The 19460-nt window shown below is 46.0% G+C and overlaps 2 protein-coding genes and 1 non-coding gene across 5 annotated transcripts in view; 1 reads left to right on the top strand and 2 right to left on the bottom strand.

The window, feature by feature from the left end:
- The window catches only part of Dhcr7 (7-dehydrocholesterol reductase), a 365017-nt gene that overhangs the window by 97372 nt on the left and 248185 nt on the right, over nt 1-19460 (top strand). The gene's annotated exons all lie outside the window — the stretch shown is intronic.
- Nucleotides 1-19460, bottom strand: part of Nap1l4 (nucleosome assembly protein 1 like 4) — a 42524-nt gene that overhangs the window by 6337 nt on the left and 16727 nt on the right. For all 3 annotated transcript variants that reach the window (XM_042672602.1, XM_042672603.1, XM_042672601.1), the window contains exons 5-12: nt 18022-18163; nt 17681-17767; nt 15824-15955; nt 12239-12310; nt 7549-7688; nt 5508-5653; nt 1489-1511; nt 928-1047 (exon numbers count right to left, since the gene is read on the bottom strand). In XM_042672602.1, the coding sequence (XP_042528536.1) occupies nt 928-1047; nt 1489-1511; nt 5508-5653; nt 7549-7688; nt 12239-12310; nt 15824-15955; nt 17681-17767; nt 18022-18163 (862 nt within the window). The remainder of the gene's footprint in view (nt 1-927; nt 1048-1488; nt 1512-5507; nt 5654-7548; nt 7689-12238; nt 12311-15823; nt 15956-17680; nt 17768-18021; nt 18164-19460) is intronic.
- LOC122102085 lies at nt 11496-11626 on the bottom strand. The gene has a single exon (XR_006146454.1). It is a non-coding gene; the product is annotated as a small nucleolar RNA SNORA54 (small nucleolar RNA).

The following is a 19460-nucleotide window of genomic DNA, read 5'->3' as shown; positions in this document are numbered from 1 at the left end:
GGCCCATCAAGTAGGAGCCACAGAGGCCACACAGCTACCAAGGGAGCAGCTGGGCGAGGAGGGTGGGGCGGGCATTTCTAATTCTAGCAAACACTACCCACTGGCAGTGCACATGCGCTGTCTCCATGCTGCCTGCTCAGGCAGAGTAATGGCTAATCCATCCAGGTCAGCCCCTGACATTTCAGCTAACTTAAATGAGGATTCTTTATTAAAAGGGCCACACTCAAACAAGCAGGACATGGACAGTCCTTTCTGGAGAGGACAGAGTGCTCAAGACAGCTTGCAGAGTCTCCAGTGGGAAGCCCTGGTCTAAACCTGCTGTGTGATTGGCCTGTCCTGAGACCTGCCCCTCTACAACTCTGCACTCAAGAGGCCTGCCCATACTCAGTGGGTCCACATGCCTTGTTTATAGCCATCCACTTCCAGCCAGGGTAAGCACCCTTCAGAAGTTAAACAATGAGTTCTGGGTCCTGCTAGCACACACCGGGAAAGATGTAAGGAGCCATGGCTCATGAGAGAACGAGCTCCAGCTCTCTCCAGCTTGTCGGATGAAACCGACAAGCTACAGAAGAGAAGTCTATCTCCTAGAGTGCACAATATCCTATACCAACCCATGCCTGGCACCAAACAGCACTTGGGGCCCCTCTCCCAGCAGCCTGCAGGAGCTGCTACCCCACAGACTTGCGTGGAACTACTGCCAACCACAGTGTGGCAGGGCCCAGCCTCCCTGTGGTTTCTAAGCACTCAGCCCCTCCCAGGACATGAGCCTTCTGCCCCTTCTGAGGTTTTCAGATCTGCCACATGGGCTTCTTCCACTGCAACTTCTCCAACTGTCCCCTTCCGCATCTATCCCCCCCAGCACAGGAGAGAGGGGACATGGTGCGCCTGGCTGATGACGAAACTCAAATCAGCCCCCCTTGCACATACATGGTCATCGTCCTCTATGGCCTCCCCCGTGAAGTAGAGCACGGCCCGCGGCACTATCCGCTCTCGGAAGAAGTGTCCAATTTCAAAATCAGAGGCTAAAGTGAACTCTGAATCTTCATCCTGAGGGGAAAAACCAACAGGTTGACTCATCTGGGTGGGGCAAACACATTTATTTGCTCAAATCCCCTACCCAATTTTCACCCTCCACTCCTAGCTCACTGGGCTTGACGCAGGGTCATCACATACTCAAAGCCACACAAAAGCAGCCTGAAAGGAATTTGAAAGCAAAACTGCAGGACAGGTAGAGCTCAGAGTCTGCAGTTCTTCCTCCACCTGCCCAGGTTTCAAGCTAGAGGTACTGGAGATCCTAACAGTGAACCCCAAAACTGGAGGACTCCTGTCTACTCCTCAAGCAAAGGACATAGGGAATACTCCCTTCTCCCCAGCCCCAGGGTGTAATGACTATCTTAAAGAATGGACAGGAATGGATTGAAAGAGGAGGCCCTATTCAGGAAAGAGAGACTCAACCAGAAAACAGGACTTTGACAACACAAATCTTACCAGTGATTCTCCATCCCCAGAGGCTAGAAAAAGAAAAGACAAAACATGTACATTACATTGACAACCAAAAAAAATGTAAAAGCTCACAAGAGGATGCTCAGCTGACAAAGGAAATGGACACTTCTAACCCCAAGGGTTTTAAGGCTAGACCCCACCAGAATCCTGGGATGGTTTCTCAGGCTCCCACCAGAGCCTCCCCTGACCCTGACCTGCTCCCCCCAGACCAGGCCCAGCTAGCCAAAGTTAAGAATCAGAAAAGCACGAGAGCAGTTTAAAAAATGGACAAGGAAGAAGCACAGGCTGAGCCGAGGCAGCACAGCTCTGCTGGAGAAATGGAGCTCCTGTCTATCACTGGGAAAGGCAGCAAGCAAGTGTCTGCTATGTCCCCCACAAAGGGTACAACTCTCTTGCCAAGGCTAATGCATAGACATGGTCAACGCATACAAGAACAGACTGGTGCTGACATGGAAAGAGCAGAACAGAAGAGGGACTTCTGACCACATTCCATGAAGCTAAGCCATGGCCAGATGAACAATGTATAATCCTGGCTGAAAATCCAAGTCACAGGGTACAGACAGGCAATCTTGCCTATGGAGACACAGGTTAGGAGGATCAGGGTATAAGACCAACCCAGAGTAAAAGGACCCTATATGAAAGACTAAAGGCCAAAAAAAGGACTAGGGATATGACTCAAGTGACAGAGCACTCTTCTAGCAAGTGGACCCTTGGCTTACCCCTCAGTTTCTGTCACGCACATGTGCATCCTATGGACTCTGCAGAAGCTCAAATGCACTTGACTTCTACACTGGTTTGTAGGAATAACAGAGTAAAAAGCCAGGAGCCAGTGGCTCACACCTGTAATCCTAACTACTCAGAAGGCTGGGATCTGGGGATTAAGGTTTGAAGCAGCTCAGGCAGGCAAGTCCATGAGCCTCCTATCTCTTAATTAATTACCAAAAAGTCCGAAATGGAGCTGCAACTCAAGCGGTAGAGCACTATAGCCTTTAGCACAAAAGATCAGAGACAGTGCCCTAGGACATGCCCAAATAGAGAGCAGGTTCTGAGAGTAAAAAAGAGGAGAAAATGCAAGGGAAGACAGTAAGTGCACACAAGACTGGTTCATGTTCTGAGGGGAGGGAGGGAGGGAGGGAGGAGAAAGCTCAAGCCATGGTCAGGTTGTTGAAGGGAAGACTACTATGATTAGAAAAATGGTCCAGGATCTGAGGAAGTACTCACTTTGAAAGACTGGAAGGAGATGAGAAATCTGAATGACATTTGTAAGTCTCATTAACAAGAAACACTAAAACAAATGCATTTGGTTTCAAGAACATTGCTTAATTTCTATCATCTGCCAAGACTTTCCAACTATTTGACATTTACTCTTGTGTTAAACACTTGTACAAATATAATGTGGGTATGAATTAACTGTACATTGGAACTTCAGACAAAAATTTAAAAATTAAGCCAGGTGCTGGTGGCTTACGCCTGGAATTCTAGCTACTCAGGAGGCTGAGATTTAAGGATCGTGGTTCAAAGCCAGCCTAGACAGGAAAGTCCATGGGAATCTTATCTCCAATTCACCTGAAGTGGTACTATAGCTCAACTGGTGGAGCGCTTGCTTTGAGCTGAAGAGCTGAGGGACGGGCCCAGAGTCCAAGCCCCACAGTCTACCCAGTATTTATTTACTTATTTAAAATACAAAGTCCAGAACAGCACTTGTGTAACTGCCCCACGTATATCATTACAAAGATTTCTGAACTGCAAGCTGTTTGTGAATATACAATGCACGGGTTATAAGGTGACTGTCTAGAGGACAGTGCAGGCTGCACAGAGGATACTGGTGTCAGCCACGAAGCTGATGGCTTCATAGCCGCTATGCAGTGCCACAGTCACTTTCATCAACAGACATGTACGTCCAATTCAAGTTTATTTTTTTTTTGGGGGGGGGGAGGGGGTCCGGTTGTGCGGCCTGAACTCTGGGCCTGGGCGCTGTCCCTCAGCTCTTCAGCTCAAGGCTAGTGCTCTACCACCTGAGCCACATCGCCACTTCCGGCTTTTTTCTTTTTGCTTATATGGTGCTGAGGAATGGAACCCAGGGCCTCAGGCATGCAAGGCAAGCGCTCTACCACTGAGCCACCTTCCCAGCCCCATCAAGTTTATTGTTGGTACTCTACCACTTGAGCCACAGCTCCAATTCTAGTTTTTTGGTGGTTAATTAGACTTTTCTGCCGGAGCTGGATTCGAATTGTGACCCTTGGATCTCCGCTTCCAGACTGGTAGGATTAAGACATCAGCCACCACTGCAGCACCTGGCTGTTACTTTTTTTTCAGCACTACTACAACCGCACCACTGTTACTCTTCTTTAAGAGAAAAGCTTTGTCAAGGTATTATAATCTACAAACCAGAATCTAATTATATTTTAAGTGTGGTTTAATAACTGTGAAAACTTAGTTCATCTCCATAAAAGTGCTCAAGCCCCAATTATCAACTCCAACTCTGCTTTTTTTTTTTCCTGTGGTCACTGGAGCTTGAGCTCAGAGCCTCAGGCTTGCTAGGCAGGCCACCTACCACTTGAGTCACTCCTCTATCCTCTCTTTTCTTTTGCCAGTCCCGGGGCTTGAACTTAAGGCCTGGCCTCTGTCCTTGAACCTCTCTATGCTCAAAGCTAACCTCTACCACTTGAGCCACAGTGCCACTTCTGGGTTTTTCTGTTTATGTGTTACTGAGGAACTGAACCCAGGTCTTCATGCATGCTACTCTACCACTAAGCCACATTCCCAGCCCTTTCTCTTCTCTTTGTTTAAACTAGGGTCTTGCTCTTTGCCAGCCAGGGCAGCTATTTTCTACTTACACTTCCCACATAGCTAAGGACAATAGGTGTACTACCACACAGCACTAGCTTTTTACTGGTTGAGATGGGTCTAGAGAACTTTCTGCCTGTCTGGCCACACACGATGATCCTTCTGATCTCTTCCTTCTGTGTGTGAGCCACATGATACATTTTTAAAGTCTAAAAGTTATTTTAAAACCAGTCTAGACACAGAAATGGAGGGATAAAGGGTGAACAAATGCAACAGTGGTACTCAGTACAGACACTATGTTGAAAATAAATTATTCAGGGCTGGGAAGGTGGCTCAGTGCCTTGCATGCATGAGGCCCTGGGTTCGATTCCTCAGCACCACATAAGCAAAAAGAAAAAAGCCGGAAGTGGTGCTGTGGCTCAAGTGGTAGAGCGCTGGCCTTGAGTTCAGGGCCCATAAATGACAAAAATAAATAAATAAAATAAATTATTCAACTTGTGGGTGGAAATAGGTGGGAAACATTGGGAATTTGAGGGAAGGGGGGATATTGTCCTAAAAGAAACGTACCCTTTAACTGACTTATGCAACAGTAACCTTTCTGCTGTACATCACCTTTATCATAACAATTTAAAAAAATAAAAAATAAAACCAATTTAAAGAAAATGTCATACCCGCCAATATGCCTAAATGCAAAGTTACAATAGGAATTTTCCCCAAACAGGGAATCTGAGCACTAAATCTGAGCACTAAACAATTCTGTTCCCCAAACCAGCACAATTTTCTATCTCTTAGGATCAAAGTCAAATTGCAGGTAGTGAGCACTACAATAAAACACAAAGGAGTGTATCATGAGGGCAGTGTGTTAGGTGAAGGTACCACTACCTGCACCCCGCCCTCCCCACCAAACAAACAACAAAAAAAAAAGATGACTAAAAAGGTTTAACAGGTGATGGAGAACCTGCACAACTGACTAGCTCCAGGAAGGAAAGGGAGAAAGCAGCTCAGACACAGGTAAAGACCACACCTTTGCTGTCCCGTGACAGTCCTCCTGTCCCTGCTCCTTGCCTAGAAAGCTAACCATTCACCAAAACCAGACCCAGGATGCAGCCGTCATTTCCATCTGAGAAGCATAGTACGGAACTCTGAGACAGGAAGGCATACATCAGGGCAATGAAATGATTTCATGTGAGCACAGAAGACACAGCCCTCTGGCTTACCTTTCAATGGGTTGAAGAAGTTGAAGAAGGACTCATTGGGCACCTGTTTAGTAATAGTTCTGACGGTGCCCCGGCCCTTATGCTTCTGCTTTTTCTTGATAGTCTTGACTGTCACATTTTTCCCTTTCTTCCAGTCGATAGTACACCTGCAGAAGCAACACAACTTTTGTGGGTACACTCCAGGGAAAAAACTATGATGCATATAAGGAACAAGCCACAGGTCTATGCTATACCTGGAAAATCTGATATAACTAATTGCTAATCTGAGTACTACATAGTCCCTGAAGTTCATCTGAAGACTGGCTAATGAAACTGGCAGTATTCCCCCCACTCTGGTTGTCATATCTGCCTCAAGTTGTTGGTTGTAGGGCTTGAACTCAGGCCCTTTTTGCTCAACACTGGAGCAGTATCACTTTGAGCTACAGCTCCACTTCTGGTTTTATGGTGGTTAATTGGATGGAGATGGTCTCACAGATGTTCCTGCCCAGGCTGGCTTTGAACTGTAATCCTCAGATCAGCCTCCTGAGTAGCTAGGATTACAGGCGTGAGCCACCATCGACTGGCATAAGCCTCAGACTTCCTAATGACAATGGGCATTATGCTCCCAAGCTGCTCAAGGACTCTCAAACAGGTGAAAAGGACCATTTAGTCAGCACAGTGGAGAGTGGAGTCATCCACTCCCATGTCCTAGATGCCCAGAGGTCAACTGTGTGAGCCAGGCTGCTGTGAACATTGCTGACCTGCCAGGGCAGTCAGGACACCTGCTTCTGACGCACCATCACCTTGCATACAGGTACTCCTGGTGCAGCTAACAGGCTGCTCAACAACACATCTGAAGGAAATAGGCATGTGATGCACATCTGTAATCCTGGCACTCCAGAAGCAGAATTTTAACTTGGAGGCCAGAGTTCCAAGCCAATTTAGACTACAAAGTGAGACCATGTTTCCCAAACCCCAAAAAGACCCAAAACAAAAACAAGGGCTGGGAACATGGCTCAAGTGGTATAATGCTTATCTAGCAAGCATGAGGCCCTGAGTTCAAACCCCAATCCTGACAAGACAAACAAATACAACACCATGAGGCTGGAAAAAGGTTCAAGTCTATAATCCTAGTTACTTAGGAGGCAGAGGTGGGGAGGAGGATTACAGTTCAAGGTTACCCTAGGCAAAAAAGTTACCCCATCTCAACCAACAAGCCAGGTGTGGCAGTAGACACAAAGCATAGACAGGAGGAGATGGTGCTCCAAGGCCAGCCAGGCAAAACATTAAAATCCTGTCTGGAAAATCAATGACAAAGCAAAAATGGCTGGGAGGAGAGGCTCAAGTGGCAGAGTGCTTGTCTATCAAGTGTGAGGCTCAAGTGTTGTAAACACATACACATGTACGTTCACCCAGTTACTTTAGACATTCAAGTTGAGTGGGATTTTAATAAAGCTCTAAACTACTTATTCAGGGAGATTATTTTCAGTGAATAAGAGCAAGTATTTTAATTCAAATATAAACAATTTCCTCTAGTCAAAACCATCCAATAGGAATTGATTCTAAGCTAAATCCCCTCCTTTAGTGGTCTGTGGGGAATGAAATCAACATGGATCAAAATGCAAAGATATTACCAATTTCCAAAGCCACCATCTGATCATACTCCTGACTGGGACTGACCTGCACTGTCTGTTCAGCAAATACGTACTTGGAGGAGCTTCAATTTACAATGTCTAAACCCCAATCCCTGCCCCCCCCCCCCCCCCCACAGAAACCCAATACTGTTCTAAACCTGTCTGAACTGATTTGCATCTTCCCAGGTGCAGACACCCTAGCTACACACTACCTGCTTGCAACTTACTCCAGGACTACATTTAAATCCTGCTAGACTCTTAAGTAGTTCAAGTCTTGCTTACATTATTATTGCTTTATTTTGATTTTCAACCTGCAAGTAAGGGATGACAGGATCGAACCCACCCCACCGAGCTGTATCTTTCCATCTTAAATTCCAATATTATCTCCTGCTTTCTGTTTCAGAAAGACAAGTTAAAAAGACACTTACCCGTCACAGTCCACGATTTCAGGACCTTCAAAGGAGAAGGGATCGGCCTTGTCTGGCTCTGACTTCATCTTGTATGTTTTTGTCAGAACAGGATTAGTAAAGTAGTCATTGGGCTCAAAGTGGAACTCTAACACAAAAGACTAGAGCAGAGAGAACAGTGCCACTTAAAGTCTAAAAATAACTAGCAACAGATTCCACTGGCTATGCTGGAAATCACCACCCACAGCTGAGCCTGCTTTCCCTCTCAGCTCCATCCTCCACCCTACTGGCAAAGCCTAGGGAAGCCTCCGGAGGAGGGTGCAAGAGAAATGAGAGGTTCATTCCTTCTTTTCTTCCACCCTCCCTACAGAGTACTTTCAGAGCACCGTTCAGATCTGAGCAAGAGCAGGTACAAAAAGAAACAAAGAATGTGCACAGATCTGACAGAACGGGGGGGGGGGGGGGGGGGGGAAGGGTGGAGGTGGGGGGGGGGGGAAGCTAGGCACTGGTGGCTCATGCCTGTAATCTAGCTAGCTACTCAGAAGGCTGAAATTTGAGGATCAGGGTTCAAAGTCAGCGCAGGCAGGGAAGTCTGAGACTCCTATCCAATTAATGACAGAAAAAAACGAAAATGGTGCTGTGGTTCAAGTGATAAGAGTGTTAGCCTTGAGCAAAAAGTGCACAGGGATGGTGCCCAGGCCCAGAGTTCAAGCCCCAAGACCAGCAAAACAAAACCAAACAAAAAATCCTAATACCTAACGCTAAGCACTAGTGGCTCACAGCTGTAATCCTAGCTACTAGGAAGCTGAGATCTGAGGATTGATTTGAGGTTCAAAGCCAGCTCAGGCAGGAAAATCCATGAGACTCTTCTCTCCAATTAATCATCAAAAAGCTGGAAGTAGAGTTGTGATTCAAGTGATAGAGACAACACTCGTCTTGAGCAAAAATGCTGAGAGAGCGCACCCAGGCCCTGAGTTCAAACCCTAGTACCAGTACCCCAAAACTGCCCCTACTACAACAACAAAAAACCACCACTCAACTCTCAAGTTACACCATAAGGTATAAAAGTACTGTGTAGGGCTAGTCAGCCCACTGGGATATAGAGAATTCTCTCAGGTGATAACCAGATTTATAAAGGGCCAAGTGGTAGTATCCAAAGTTAGCAAGATTACAAGTTAATTCCATTCTGAAGAATCTGTTTTATCTGAGGAAACTAAGCAAACTATGGGGATGCATGCATTAATGTGCAGATTCTTCCTTAGCCCTATTTGTAAGGAGAAAATTAAAAATGAGCTCGGTTAAGTCATTTAGAAAGAGGGTTCACAAGACTGACTGGACTTGATTGCCCCTGCTGGTGCCCACGCTGCTGGGTCTCTCTGTGAGCTTCTGAGTACTTTTTGTGCTTTAGGCTCTCCTCATATGAACACTGCAAGAATGATGGTTTGTGAAGGATGAGGCCTGGAGAGCCCATCCACTAGAAACAAACCATCAACCGAAGGGAAATTACAAGACTAACTATGTGACTAGCTAAACAAACCACTTCCCCAGAAGAGAAAGAAAAATTCTGGGAAGGAAGGTGAGGAGGTGAGGATGCAGGCTTCGGGTTGGGACTGAGTGTGCCAGCAACTGCTGGACCCCAGCAAGCAGCTGCAGAGACCTGCATGAGGACAAGGCACCAAATGCATGACAACTCTTGGTCCTTCACTGCTCTCAGCGTTGGTGCAGGTATAGGTAGGGTTATTTTCTCCTTTCCCTACCTCCCTTTCTAGATGGTTCTGAGTCTAAATTTGGGCCTTGCATTTCCAGGCAGGTGTTCTACTTGGGCCACATCCACAGCCTTCCTTTTCCTACACTCCTCAGGTTTTCCTATCTTCATCCACTCTGACTTTGTTTCATAAAAGTAATCTAAAATAAGCTGGGACTGTGGTTCAAGTAATAGAGTACCAGCCTGTCATCAAACCCCACCACTGCCAATAAACAAACAAACCCCATTTACCATTTCTACTCCAAGTACTCACTCCATGCCTCCTGTATATTGCAAATCCCCAGTTACTGGGGAGTAAGGGTTATTTGTGAATATTCAGGGTTAGAGGTATGGTCCAAGTAGTAGAACACATGCCTAACTGAGTCCCTGAATACAAACACCAGAAACCATCACCACTGAAGAAAAAAAAAAGGTAACCTCAAAAACCTGAAGACAGCCAGACACCAATGGCCCACACCTGCAATCCTAGCTACTCAGGAAACTGAGAACTGGGGATCATGGCTCAAAGCCAGGCTTGGCAGGAAAGTCCATGAGACACTTATCTCCAATTAACCACCAGAAAACCAGAAGTAGAGCTGTGGCTCAAAGTGGCAGAGCTCTAGTCTTGAGCAAAACACTCAGGTATAGCACCCAGGCCCTGAGTTCAAGTTCCACAATAGACAGACAGACAGACTGAAAGAAAGAAAGAGAGAGAGAGAAAGAAAAAGAGAGAGCGGATTACTTCACTGCCAAGCAGAGATAAGGTAAGGTTGCCTTGTGTAAGTAGGACACACGTACACACACACCCTAGTCCAGTACACACTCAACTGTGAAGATTTTTTAATGCAGTTGTCACTGTTGCCAATGCTCATGCTAAGAATAACTCTCACATATAAACCCATGGTTAAGAGTGGACAGAAGAGCAGGGGGAATGTGGAAGTGGTCTTAGTTGCTACAATTCTGCTCTAGATTTGGAATTATTTCAAACTACAAGGTCAAAAAGTTTACTAGTATAAAGAAGTGTGGAAAAGTACTGCTAGCTAGAACATAATACTGCCAGCTAGGGCCTTGTACAGATACACGTCCAAGAAGCTGAACTAGGAAATTAAGCACAATGCAGGCATTGACTACACCCCAGTATGCCCATCATGATGCCATCATTAGAATAGCCACAAGTTGGTAGCATATATGGAAACTATGGCCAGGAACACAACTTAAACTTGTACAATGAAGCCAAGTGCTGGTGGCTCACACCTGTAATCCTAGTTACTCAGAAGGCCAACATTTGAGGATCGCAATTTGAAGCCAGCCAGGGCAAGAAAGTCAATGAGACTCTAAAGTAGAGCTGTTGAGTAAATGGTAGAGTACTAGCCTTGAGTACCAAAGGCCAGGGACAGTGCTCAGTGAGTTCAAGCCCCAGGACTAGCACAAAACAAAAAGCTTGTGTGATAGAACTTTGTGATCATGCTGTGTGTGCTGGTAGGTAGTTTCTGGTCAAGAGATGTCCCCAGAGGATGTCTGCTGCGTGTTCCAGTGCTAGAACTCATGACTAGAGTGCTATCCTTTAGCTTTTCTCATTAATGGCTGATTCTCTACAGCTGAGCCATACCTACAGTTCTGCCTTTTGCTAATTAAGGAAGTAAGAGTCTACTGAACTTTTCTGCCTGGGCTAGTTTCTTATCCTTATCTTCAAATCGGCCTTCTAATTAGCTAGGATTACAGGCTTGTGCATAGAAAAGCAGGTGGCTTTTATAAGGGGAAAGAGGAAAGAACTAGGTTTTGGTCTACAAGGTGTGAGCAGAAGACAACAGTGGTTGAAAGGGGAAGACAAATGGCCCCAGGAAATCATGAAACAAGTATGCAGTAAAAACAGTAAAAGCAAATGTTAAAATGAATGAAAATAAAGAAGGGGGAAAAAATGGAAGATACAAGGGAAAATGTATGTATCAAATGTAAAAAGTGCAGATCACAATGAACACTCCCTCTGCATACAACAAATGTCTGCTAGTTCAAAACTAAAATTCAAAGTAGAAAGAAGTGAAAGCCAAAACCACACAGAATCTTGAAGATGAGCCACTGCTATTCCCCTCCCTCCAGGATTTGAGATAGCAAAGCTCCACACTGGACTCCACCCACTAACTATGTACCTGGGGCTCTGAGACACGGAGGGAGGTAAAGATCTGCGACTCTCAGCCCCAAGATCTCTACCTCCCAGCCCCTCTGGACATGTCCCCAAGACCTGAAACTGACAGCCACCAGTCAGACAATCAGTCATGTGTCACTGGAAATGCTGTAGCACTGGAATGGAACCCACCAACCACAGCCAGCCAGGCTGACAGGTTACGAACAGTGCTCCTGAAAACCAGGCTTAGGCCCAGCAGTCATTTCTCCTGGGTAAGGTAAGGCTTATCTCCCCAAATGACAGGCAGGCCTACTCACTCATGCAAACTAAGGGGTGGGAAGGCATTTCCAATCTTTCCTACAGTTTTCTTTCCTCGGCGTCCTGAATGAAAGCAATGCTCGTATTTGTGTACATACTTTCACCACTCTTTCACCCTAGCTCTGAGATGGGGCCTCCTATGATGCACACCCAGGCTAGTCTTGACCTCATGTGCTCGTCATCTTCCCAAGTAGCTGAGATTCCAAGCACTCAGCACCACATGTGGCAACCTCCCATATCTTTAAAACTGAACATTTCTATCCACTATGTGTAAACCTGTGAGATACCTAGGAAATGTACAGCATTACCACCATCTAATGATGACACACAAAGGCACCACCACAGCTCAGGCTGAACCCAGGCCCTGTGCCACATGTCCACAGCATGTCTACATGGCTAACTGTCCAGGCTCCCAAGCACAGTGCTGAGTACTGCTTCGAGCCACCTAGCACTAGCACTGAGTGCCAAGAACAGGTTTTTCTGCCCTCAGCTCCAGTTCGCTAGCCAACAAGCATGATAGTACTCACCATGGGCTGTCCAGGGGCCGAAAATTTTACTTTAATATCTTGCAGGTGTTTCAAGATTGGTTCATCATATTCCTAATCAAAAAGAAAAAAAAAAAACCCAGGGTTTTAAAAAGATCACAGTTGCTATGTTCGCATGCATTCTTGCCCTTTGCCAAGGAATAACTTCAGCAACTCAGACGTCTACTAACCATGTGGTCTTTGGGTGGCAGAAATAATGTATCAACTACCATGTGTCATCTGTTTCTGCCTAGCACAGTGGTAAACATCAACACCTGCCTCCAATGCCATCACCTGCCACCAAGCAAGACAACATATCTGGCCTTTTGCACCCAAAGAAACAGAGAAGAATGCCAGAAATCAGAAAAGATGAGTAAATCAATTGCCAACCATGATAGCCAGTGTCCCCTGCTGTGGCAATCAACACCCTGATTCCACAGTATATAGTCATTCCACAAGAACATACAGCAAGCGTGCAGCCTAAAGGAGATTTCAGCTCATATGTAACTGTATGCTTATAACTGTCCTTATTCCAATCTACTGTTTGTCAGAATCTCTAATTTTATTCTTTTTATTAGTTGTGGGGCATAAACTCAGGGCAGGGGCTCTGTCCTTTAGCCTCTTTGTGCTCAAGGCTAATGCTCTACCACTTGAGCCACAGCACCACTTCCAGCTTTTGAGTGGTTAATTGGAGGTAAGAGTCTCAATGCGAATTTTCTGCCCAGGCTGGCTTAAACAGAGCAGCCTCCTGAATAGCTAGGATTATAGGCATGAGGCACCAGGGTCTGGCAGTATCTGTAATTTTAGAGTCCAGTAAGAAAAAGCAGGAGAGGGCTGGGAATGTGGTCTAGTGGTAGAGTGCTTGCCTAGCATGCACAAAGCCCTGGGTTCAAGTCCTCAGTACCATATATACAGAAAAAGCTGGAAGTGGCACTGTGGATCAAGTGGTAGCGCTCTAGCCCTAAGCAAAAGAAGCTCAGACAGAGCCAGGCCCTGAGTTCAAGCCCCCGGACTGACAAAAAAAAGAAAAAGAAAAAGCAGAAGAGATGGAGCTGGGAAGGTGGCTCAGTGGTAGAGCGCTTGCCTTGCATGCATGAGGCCCTGGGTTCAATTCCTCAGCACCAAATAAGCAAAAAGAAAAAAGCCGGAAGTGGCATTGTGGCTCAAGTGGTAGAGCTCTAGCCTTGAGCTGAAGGACAGGGCCCAGGCCCATAGTTTAGGCCCCACGTCCCGACCTCCCTACCCCTCCCCCCCAAAAAAAAAGCAGAAGAGGAAAGAAACCCAAATTCTCATTATGATGTGTTAGCAGACAGGTGCTTCATTTGCAACATGGAGTTACTTTTGTTTTCCCAGTCCTGGGGCTTGAACTCTGGGCCAGGGCACTGTCACTGAGCTTTTTTTGCTCAAGGCTAGCACTCTACCACTGGAGCCACAGCACTACTTCCAGCTTTTTCTGAGTCATTGATTGGAGATAAGTCTCACAGACCTCCTGCCTGGGCTGGCTTTGAACCACAATCCTCCTGTCTTAGCCTCCTGAGCAGCTAGGATTACAGGTGTGAGCAACTAGTGCCTGGATAATTGAGTTACTTCTTAACCCTAAAGTCTAGCACTAGACTGAAGAATTTCTTGAGGTTCTACGAAGAACTGGTCTGGTAACTGTCACCTTCCAACTTTAAGCTTTTTTAATGTTTTGTTCTAGAGATACCTAGCTCAAACTGGGAGTAGACATGCTTTGTGGCTTAACTCCTGAAGCATTAACATGGTGGCATGAGAAAAATGAAAAAGCCACCCCAGTAAAATACAGCAACTCTCCAAAGCCAAGGCAATGGATGCACAAGAAGCTTCCTTGAGCCTGTGCTGCCAGAGCAGGCCAGGCAGCCACAGGTACAGAGTGGCACCAGGAGCAAGCCATTGTTGAAGCCCCACTTCACTACTCCTTGCTCCACTCAAAGGGGGTCCCAACTAGGAGTGTGGGCACCGGCCAGGGGCACACCAAGTCCCACATAATCATACAGCAAGTCTTAGAAGACCAATAGCGAATCCTTCTCTGTTCTCCTGAATGGTTTTTCAACCCTTGGAGCATATTAGAATCATCTGAGGAGCTTCTTAAAATACATAGAGGGAGGTGGGCACCAGTGGCTGATCACGCCTGTAATCCTAGCTACTCAGGAGGCTGAGATCTAAAGACCATGGTTCAAAGCCAGCCTATATAGGGAAGTCCATGAGACTCTTATCTCCAATTAAACACCAGAAAACCAGAAATGGAGCTGTGGCTCAAGTAGTAGAGCACTAGCCTTGAGCTGAAGAGCTCAGGGACAGTGCCCAAGGCCAGAGGTTCAAGCCCCATCACCACCACCACCAACAACAAAAACACAGAGGGCTGGGGTAGAAAACTTCGTGTGAGGTCTGAATTCCATCTCCAGCACAGAAAACAACAAGCAAGCAAGCAAACAAAACAACCAAACAACCCTAACTAAACACAAAACAGTGACAGCAGGCATGGTGGTACACATCTTAGGTCAAGACAGGGAGGACTGTCAATTTGAGGCCAACCTGGGCTACACAGTCTCAACAAGGAAAAACAAAACTCAAAGATGTCTCACTGTCTTGGTGTTTCGCTGTGTAACTACCCTAAAAGCCACTCTATTAACTGTAACATACAATTAGAGGATACAGTTCACTCATCAGGAAAAGCAGATTTATTTTAGCTGCCTCCCTGGTTTGGAAGCGAGTAAGAAACACACTGTGCTTCTCATCACTTTTTCTTCTTCTTGTGATACTGGGTACAAAGCCCAGGGCCTTCAGCACGTTAGGCAAATGCCCCACCACTGAGCTGTATACTCATCTCCTGCCTACATCCTTCATTCAGGTTTTGGCTTAGAATGGAAAAGCAAGTAGGTAGTGAAAATGCTGCATGGCAAATTTCTGAAAATCACAAAAATGTATTTGTAGTCTTGTGGAGGTAAATCACAGCTCAACTGTTTGAAAGGGACAGTGGTTTTGTTTTGTGGAAGACAGGTAATGAGATTCAGGGCAGGATTTCTCCTGTATCATACAACTTAATTTGATCCATTCCTTAAAAAAAAGGAAAACAAAACTAAACAGACCTTTTCAAGGCAGAAAACATTAGCAACATACTTTGTGTTGCACAACATACTTAGCACAACAAGACTGTACCAAACCCACTTGAAAACATACTAAGAAGCAAGCAGGTGTGTACACACACAGAGTGCTCCCCCACTGCACCAGATACCCCTTGCTGTCCTTAGGCTCCTTGCTGCTCACCGTAGAAGGGCGATGCCTGCAGGAGAAGCGCTAGACATCTACAGGAGGTCCAACACAGACATACTGGGAACTGACTCACACCAGATCAGACTGAATTGCCAGCCCTGTTCCAAGAGCTGCAGAAGAGCAGAAGGTCTGGAGAGCAAAGTTCCCTTCTCTGGGGTCAAGACTGTCACCCAAGCACCTGTCCTAAGAATCACCCTTCCACTCACTCCCAAAGACCTTTGGGCACCCAGGTAAGTGTGTGTGAGTGAAAGCACAGGGCAGTCACTTCGGAAATCTGACAAGGGAGAAGCTGCCCACCTGTACGAGCTCACTGAGCATGTCCACGTTTCTGAAGATGGTAAACCAGAACTCTGGAATTCCTTTGGGATTTGGCTCTTCTGCTGCTGCTTCTTCTTTTTCAGCTATGGCTACTTTACTTTTCATGTCTCCCTACAAAATACAGATGGCAAGATAGAATAGCTACCTCAAAAATACCAGTACCTTTAGTCAATTATCAGACCAACATCATCTCAGTTGCCTTCACATAGTTCTTCTGGGCTGGATCTCCAAACCATGGAGGGGAAAACATTCAAGGCACTGCACTTAGGCCCAACTCCATAATCAACTGAGACTGCAAACATCAGCAACCTTGGGAAAAGTTGTCTGCTGCTGGCTTAGTGAACCTTCTGTCCCTGATGAGAACCAGGCCCCTGTATCAGTCTCAAGACTGACACATGTAGGAGCTCATCTGTAATTCCAGCACTTAGGATGCAGAGGCAAGATTGAGTTCTAGGCCAGCTGGGGCTACACACCAAAGCTCTGTCTCAAAGACAAAAAGCCTAGTTCAAAGATGATTAAAACCACTTGAACTAAGCATAAAACTCTATGACTTTGGGGTTAAAATGTGTGTAAGGAGGGAAGGTGGTGGGATTAAAAACTGCTTCAGGCTGAGTGCCAGTGCTCATGCCTATGATTCTACCTACTCAGGAGGTTGAGATCTGAAGATCATGGTTCAAAGCCATCCCAGGCAGAAAAGTCCATGAGAAAGTTATCTCCAATTAACCACCAAAAAGCTGGAGGTATGGCTCAAGTGATAAGGAGCACCACTCTTTTGAGTGGAAAAGCTAATGGACGGCACCCAAGCCCTGAATTCAAGCCCCAATAATGGTGTGTGCATGCATGCCCATGCGTGCGTACGGCTGAGTTTGTGGCTAGCAAGCAATAGTTCATGAGTTCGGGGCTGGGAAGGTGGCTCAGTGGTAGAGTGCTTGCCTTGTATTCATGAGGCCCTGAGTTCCATTCCTCAGCACCACATACAAAGAAAAAGCCAGACTCAAGTGGTAGAGTGCTAGCCTTGAGCTAAAGAGCTGAGGGACAGCACCCAGTCCCAGAGTTCAGGCCCCATGACCAACAACAAAAAAAGTTTATGGTGAGTTCAAACCCCAGTAATGGGGGAAAAAATGCAAAAAAGAAAAAAAAAAGAAAAATAGTATATCCAGACTGACAAAGTTAACCTTATGGCAGGGTGAGGCTTCCCATACACTGGAACAGAATGGCCAATAAAGGTGAATAGAACAAGTCACAATGCCGACCCTTCCTTCGCTTACCTATCTCCAGACATGCCATGGCTAAGCAGCTAGTCTCCAGATGCCACCTGCCCATAGGCCCCAGCTCCCAGTCACTGAGGGCAGCATGCAGCTGCCACCCAGGCTAACTTCACTTGGGGTGCTATCAATCTGTGCTCACCCAGCTCTGTGTTGAGACAGCGAGGGGGGCTGTGGCTCCCCCTCGCTTGTCACGGTGAGCAACAGCACTGCCTAAGATAGCATCTCTCTAGTGAGAGACCCAACTGCCCCACACCAAGGGGACAACCTGCCAAGAAGTGCTTCATTGCTGCAGAGGATTGTTTTGTTTTTAAGATCTTTTTATTAGCATACTAATTATACAAGGGGAGAGTTTTGCTGGACATCTCCATACCTGCATACTATAGATATACACCCATTATCCACACCTTTCCCCTAGACTTTCTCTTTCCTAAAGCAATTACAATGTTGTGTTTTCATACATGCAAATAAAGTTCTTGGACTAATCACCCTCATGCACTTTCCTCTCTGGAAAGTTCTATTGATGATTTAGTTGCTGATTTCTAAAGTAACAAGTCACACTTAAACTTACAGCCAACTTGTCCTCCTCCTCATTCTCACTGTGCCACTCTGACTCTGCATCTGTGGGTTCCACGTCACCAGTGATGAATTCTCTTCTCTGTACCAAAGTGAGACTGCATTAGAATTTTAGGTTATCTGGAAACTCAAGAGGTAACATGTATATATATACTGTCTCCGACAAGTTCCTGGGTAATGTGGTATTAAATGCACTCGACAGTATCCCAACCTTGTCTTTTGGGGTCCGGTCGTGGGGCCTGAACTCTGGGCCTGAGCGCTGTCCCTTAGCTCTTCAGCTCAAGGCTAGCACTCTACCACTTGAGCCACAGCACCACTTCCAGCTTAGTATCCCACCTTGTCAAACAGAGGCTGGTAGAGTGCAGCATACTTCCGCTCAAGGTCGTGGACTTCCTCGTAGAACTTGGCTTCTATGTGTGCGCACCTCACCTGCAGCTGTTTCAAAGCATTGATTCTCCTTTTGACTGCTTTGGGTAAGCTAGAAGAGGAACAAGGAATAATACATATTTATGTCAATAATACAACATAAATTTAGACAAGCAGAAAAGAACTCTCAAAAATTGTTGAAAAAAGAACAAAAAGGCTGACACTGCTGGTTCACAGCTGTAATCCTACAAACTAAGGAGGCTGAGATCTGAGGATCACAGTATAAAATCAACCTGAGTAGAAAATCCATGAGACTTATTTTTTTGGGGGGGGAGGAGGGGGGTCAGTCCTGAGGCTTGAACTAAGAAGCCTGAGCATTGTCCCTGATCTTCTTTTGCTCAAGGCTAGCACTCTACCACTTGAGTCACAGCACCACTTCTGGCCTTTTCTGTGTCTGTGGTACTGAGGAATCAAATCCAGGGCTTCATGCATGCAAGGCAAGCACTTTAATCCCAGTCTAGGACCATGCAGGGCCACGTGGAAATCCTCATGCAAAGACACTGAAGTGGGAAGTTTCTGTTGTAGAGTTTAAAACTTTTCTCATGTGTATGGAGAATTTCTAACATCAGAAGAAAAAAAATTAACCCATAAAAATGATTTTTTGAAAATAAAGCCCTTTCGCCAGTGGCTAATGCCTGTAAACCTACTCAGGACATTGAGATCTGAAGACTGAGGTGTAAAGCCACCCTGTGTGGAAAAGTCCTCAAGACTCGATCTCTAATCAACCAGCAACATATTGAACTGTGAGTATAGTTCAAGTGAAAGGCCCTGAGCTGAAGCCCAGGTACCAGCACTGAGAGATGGGATGGACACGATGAAGAATGGACAGACTCCCCACCTACATCAGACACAAATATCCACTGGGGTAGGTGGAGTCCTATGTCTTCCACACTGTTAAGGACAATAGAATGTTAGGAGGAAAGGCCGCACTGTCCAAGGGCATTATTCACTTCACATGCGCACACAACCTGCTCCTTAGTCCCACAGTTCCTCTCAGTGAACAATGCTTACCTTGCCCACTGCCATGGTCAGAAAACCAGAAACCATCATTCACACACTACGCTTTCCATCTCCACTGCAGCATCACTACATCCTATCAACTTAAGTTTGCAAAACCTTCCCCACTACACATGACATCTTGGATTCAATCCCCAAATACTTCTCCTTAAAACAAATATCCCAAAGCCCTACCTACTAAGTGGTCCCCAGAGAATACTCTGCCCTCTCCCACTTTATCTGTCCTGGGGAACACTAAAGACCCAACAGTAGGACTTGTGTGAAGTCAAGACTTAATCTGAAGCTGGGCGCCGGTGGCTCATGCCTGTAATCCTAGCTACTCAGGAGGCTGA

This window comes from Dipodomys spectabilis, unplaced genomic scaffold (genome assembly GCF_019054845.1).
Source record: "Dipodomys spectabilis isolate Male_0828 unplaced genomic scaffold, ASM1905484v1 ptg000728l, whole genome shotgun sequence".
NCBI lineage: Eukaryota > Metazoa > Chordata > Mammalia > Rodentia > Heteromyidae > Dipodomys > Dipodomys spectabilis.
Note: the sequence above shows the minus strand (reverse complement) of the source record. Positions and strands in the feature narration are given on the sequence as shown.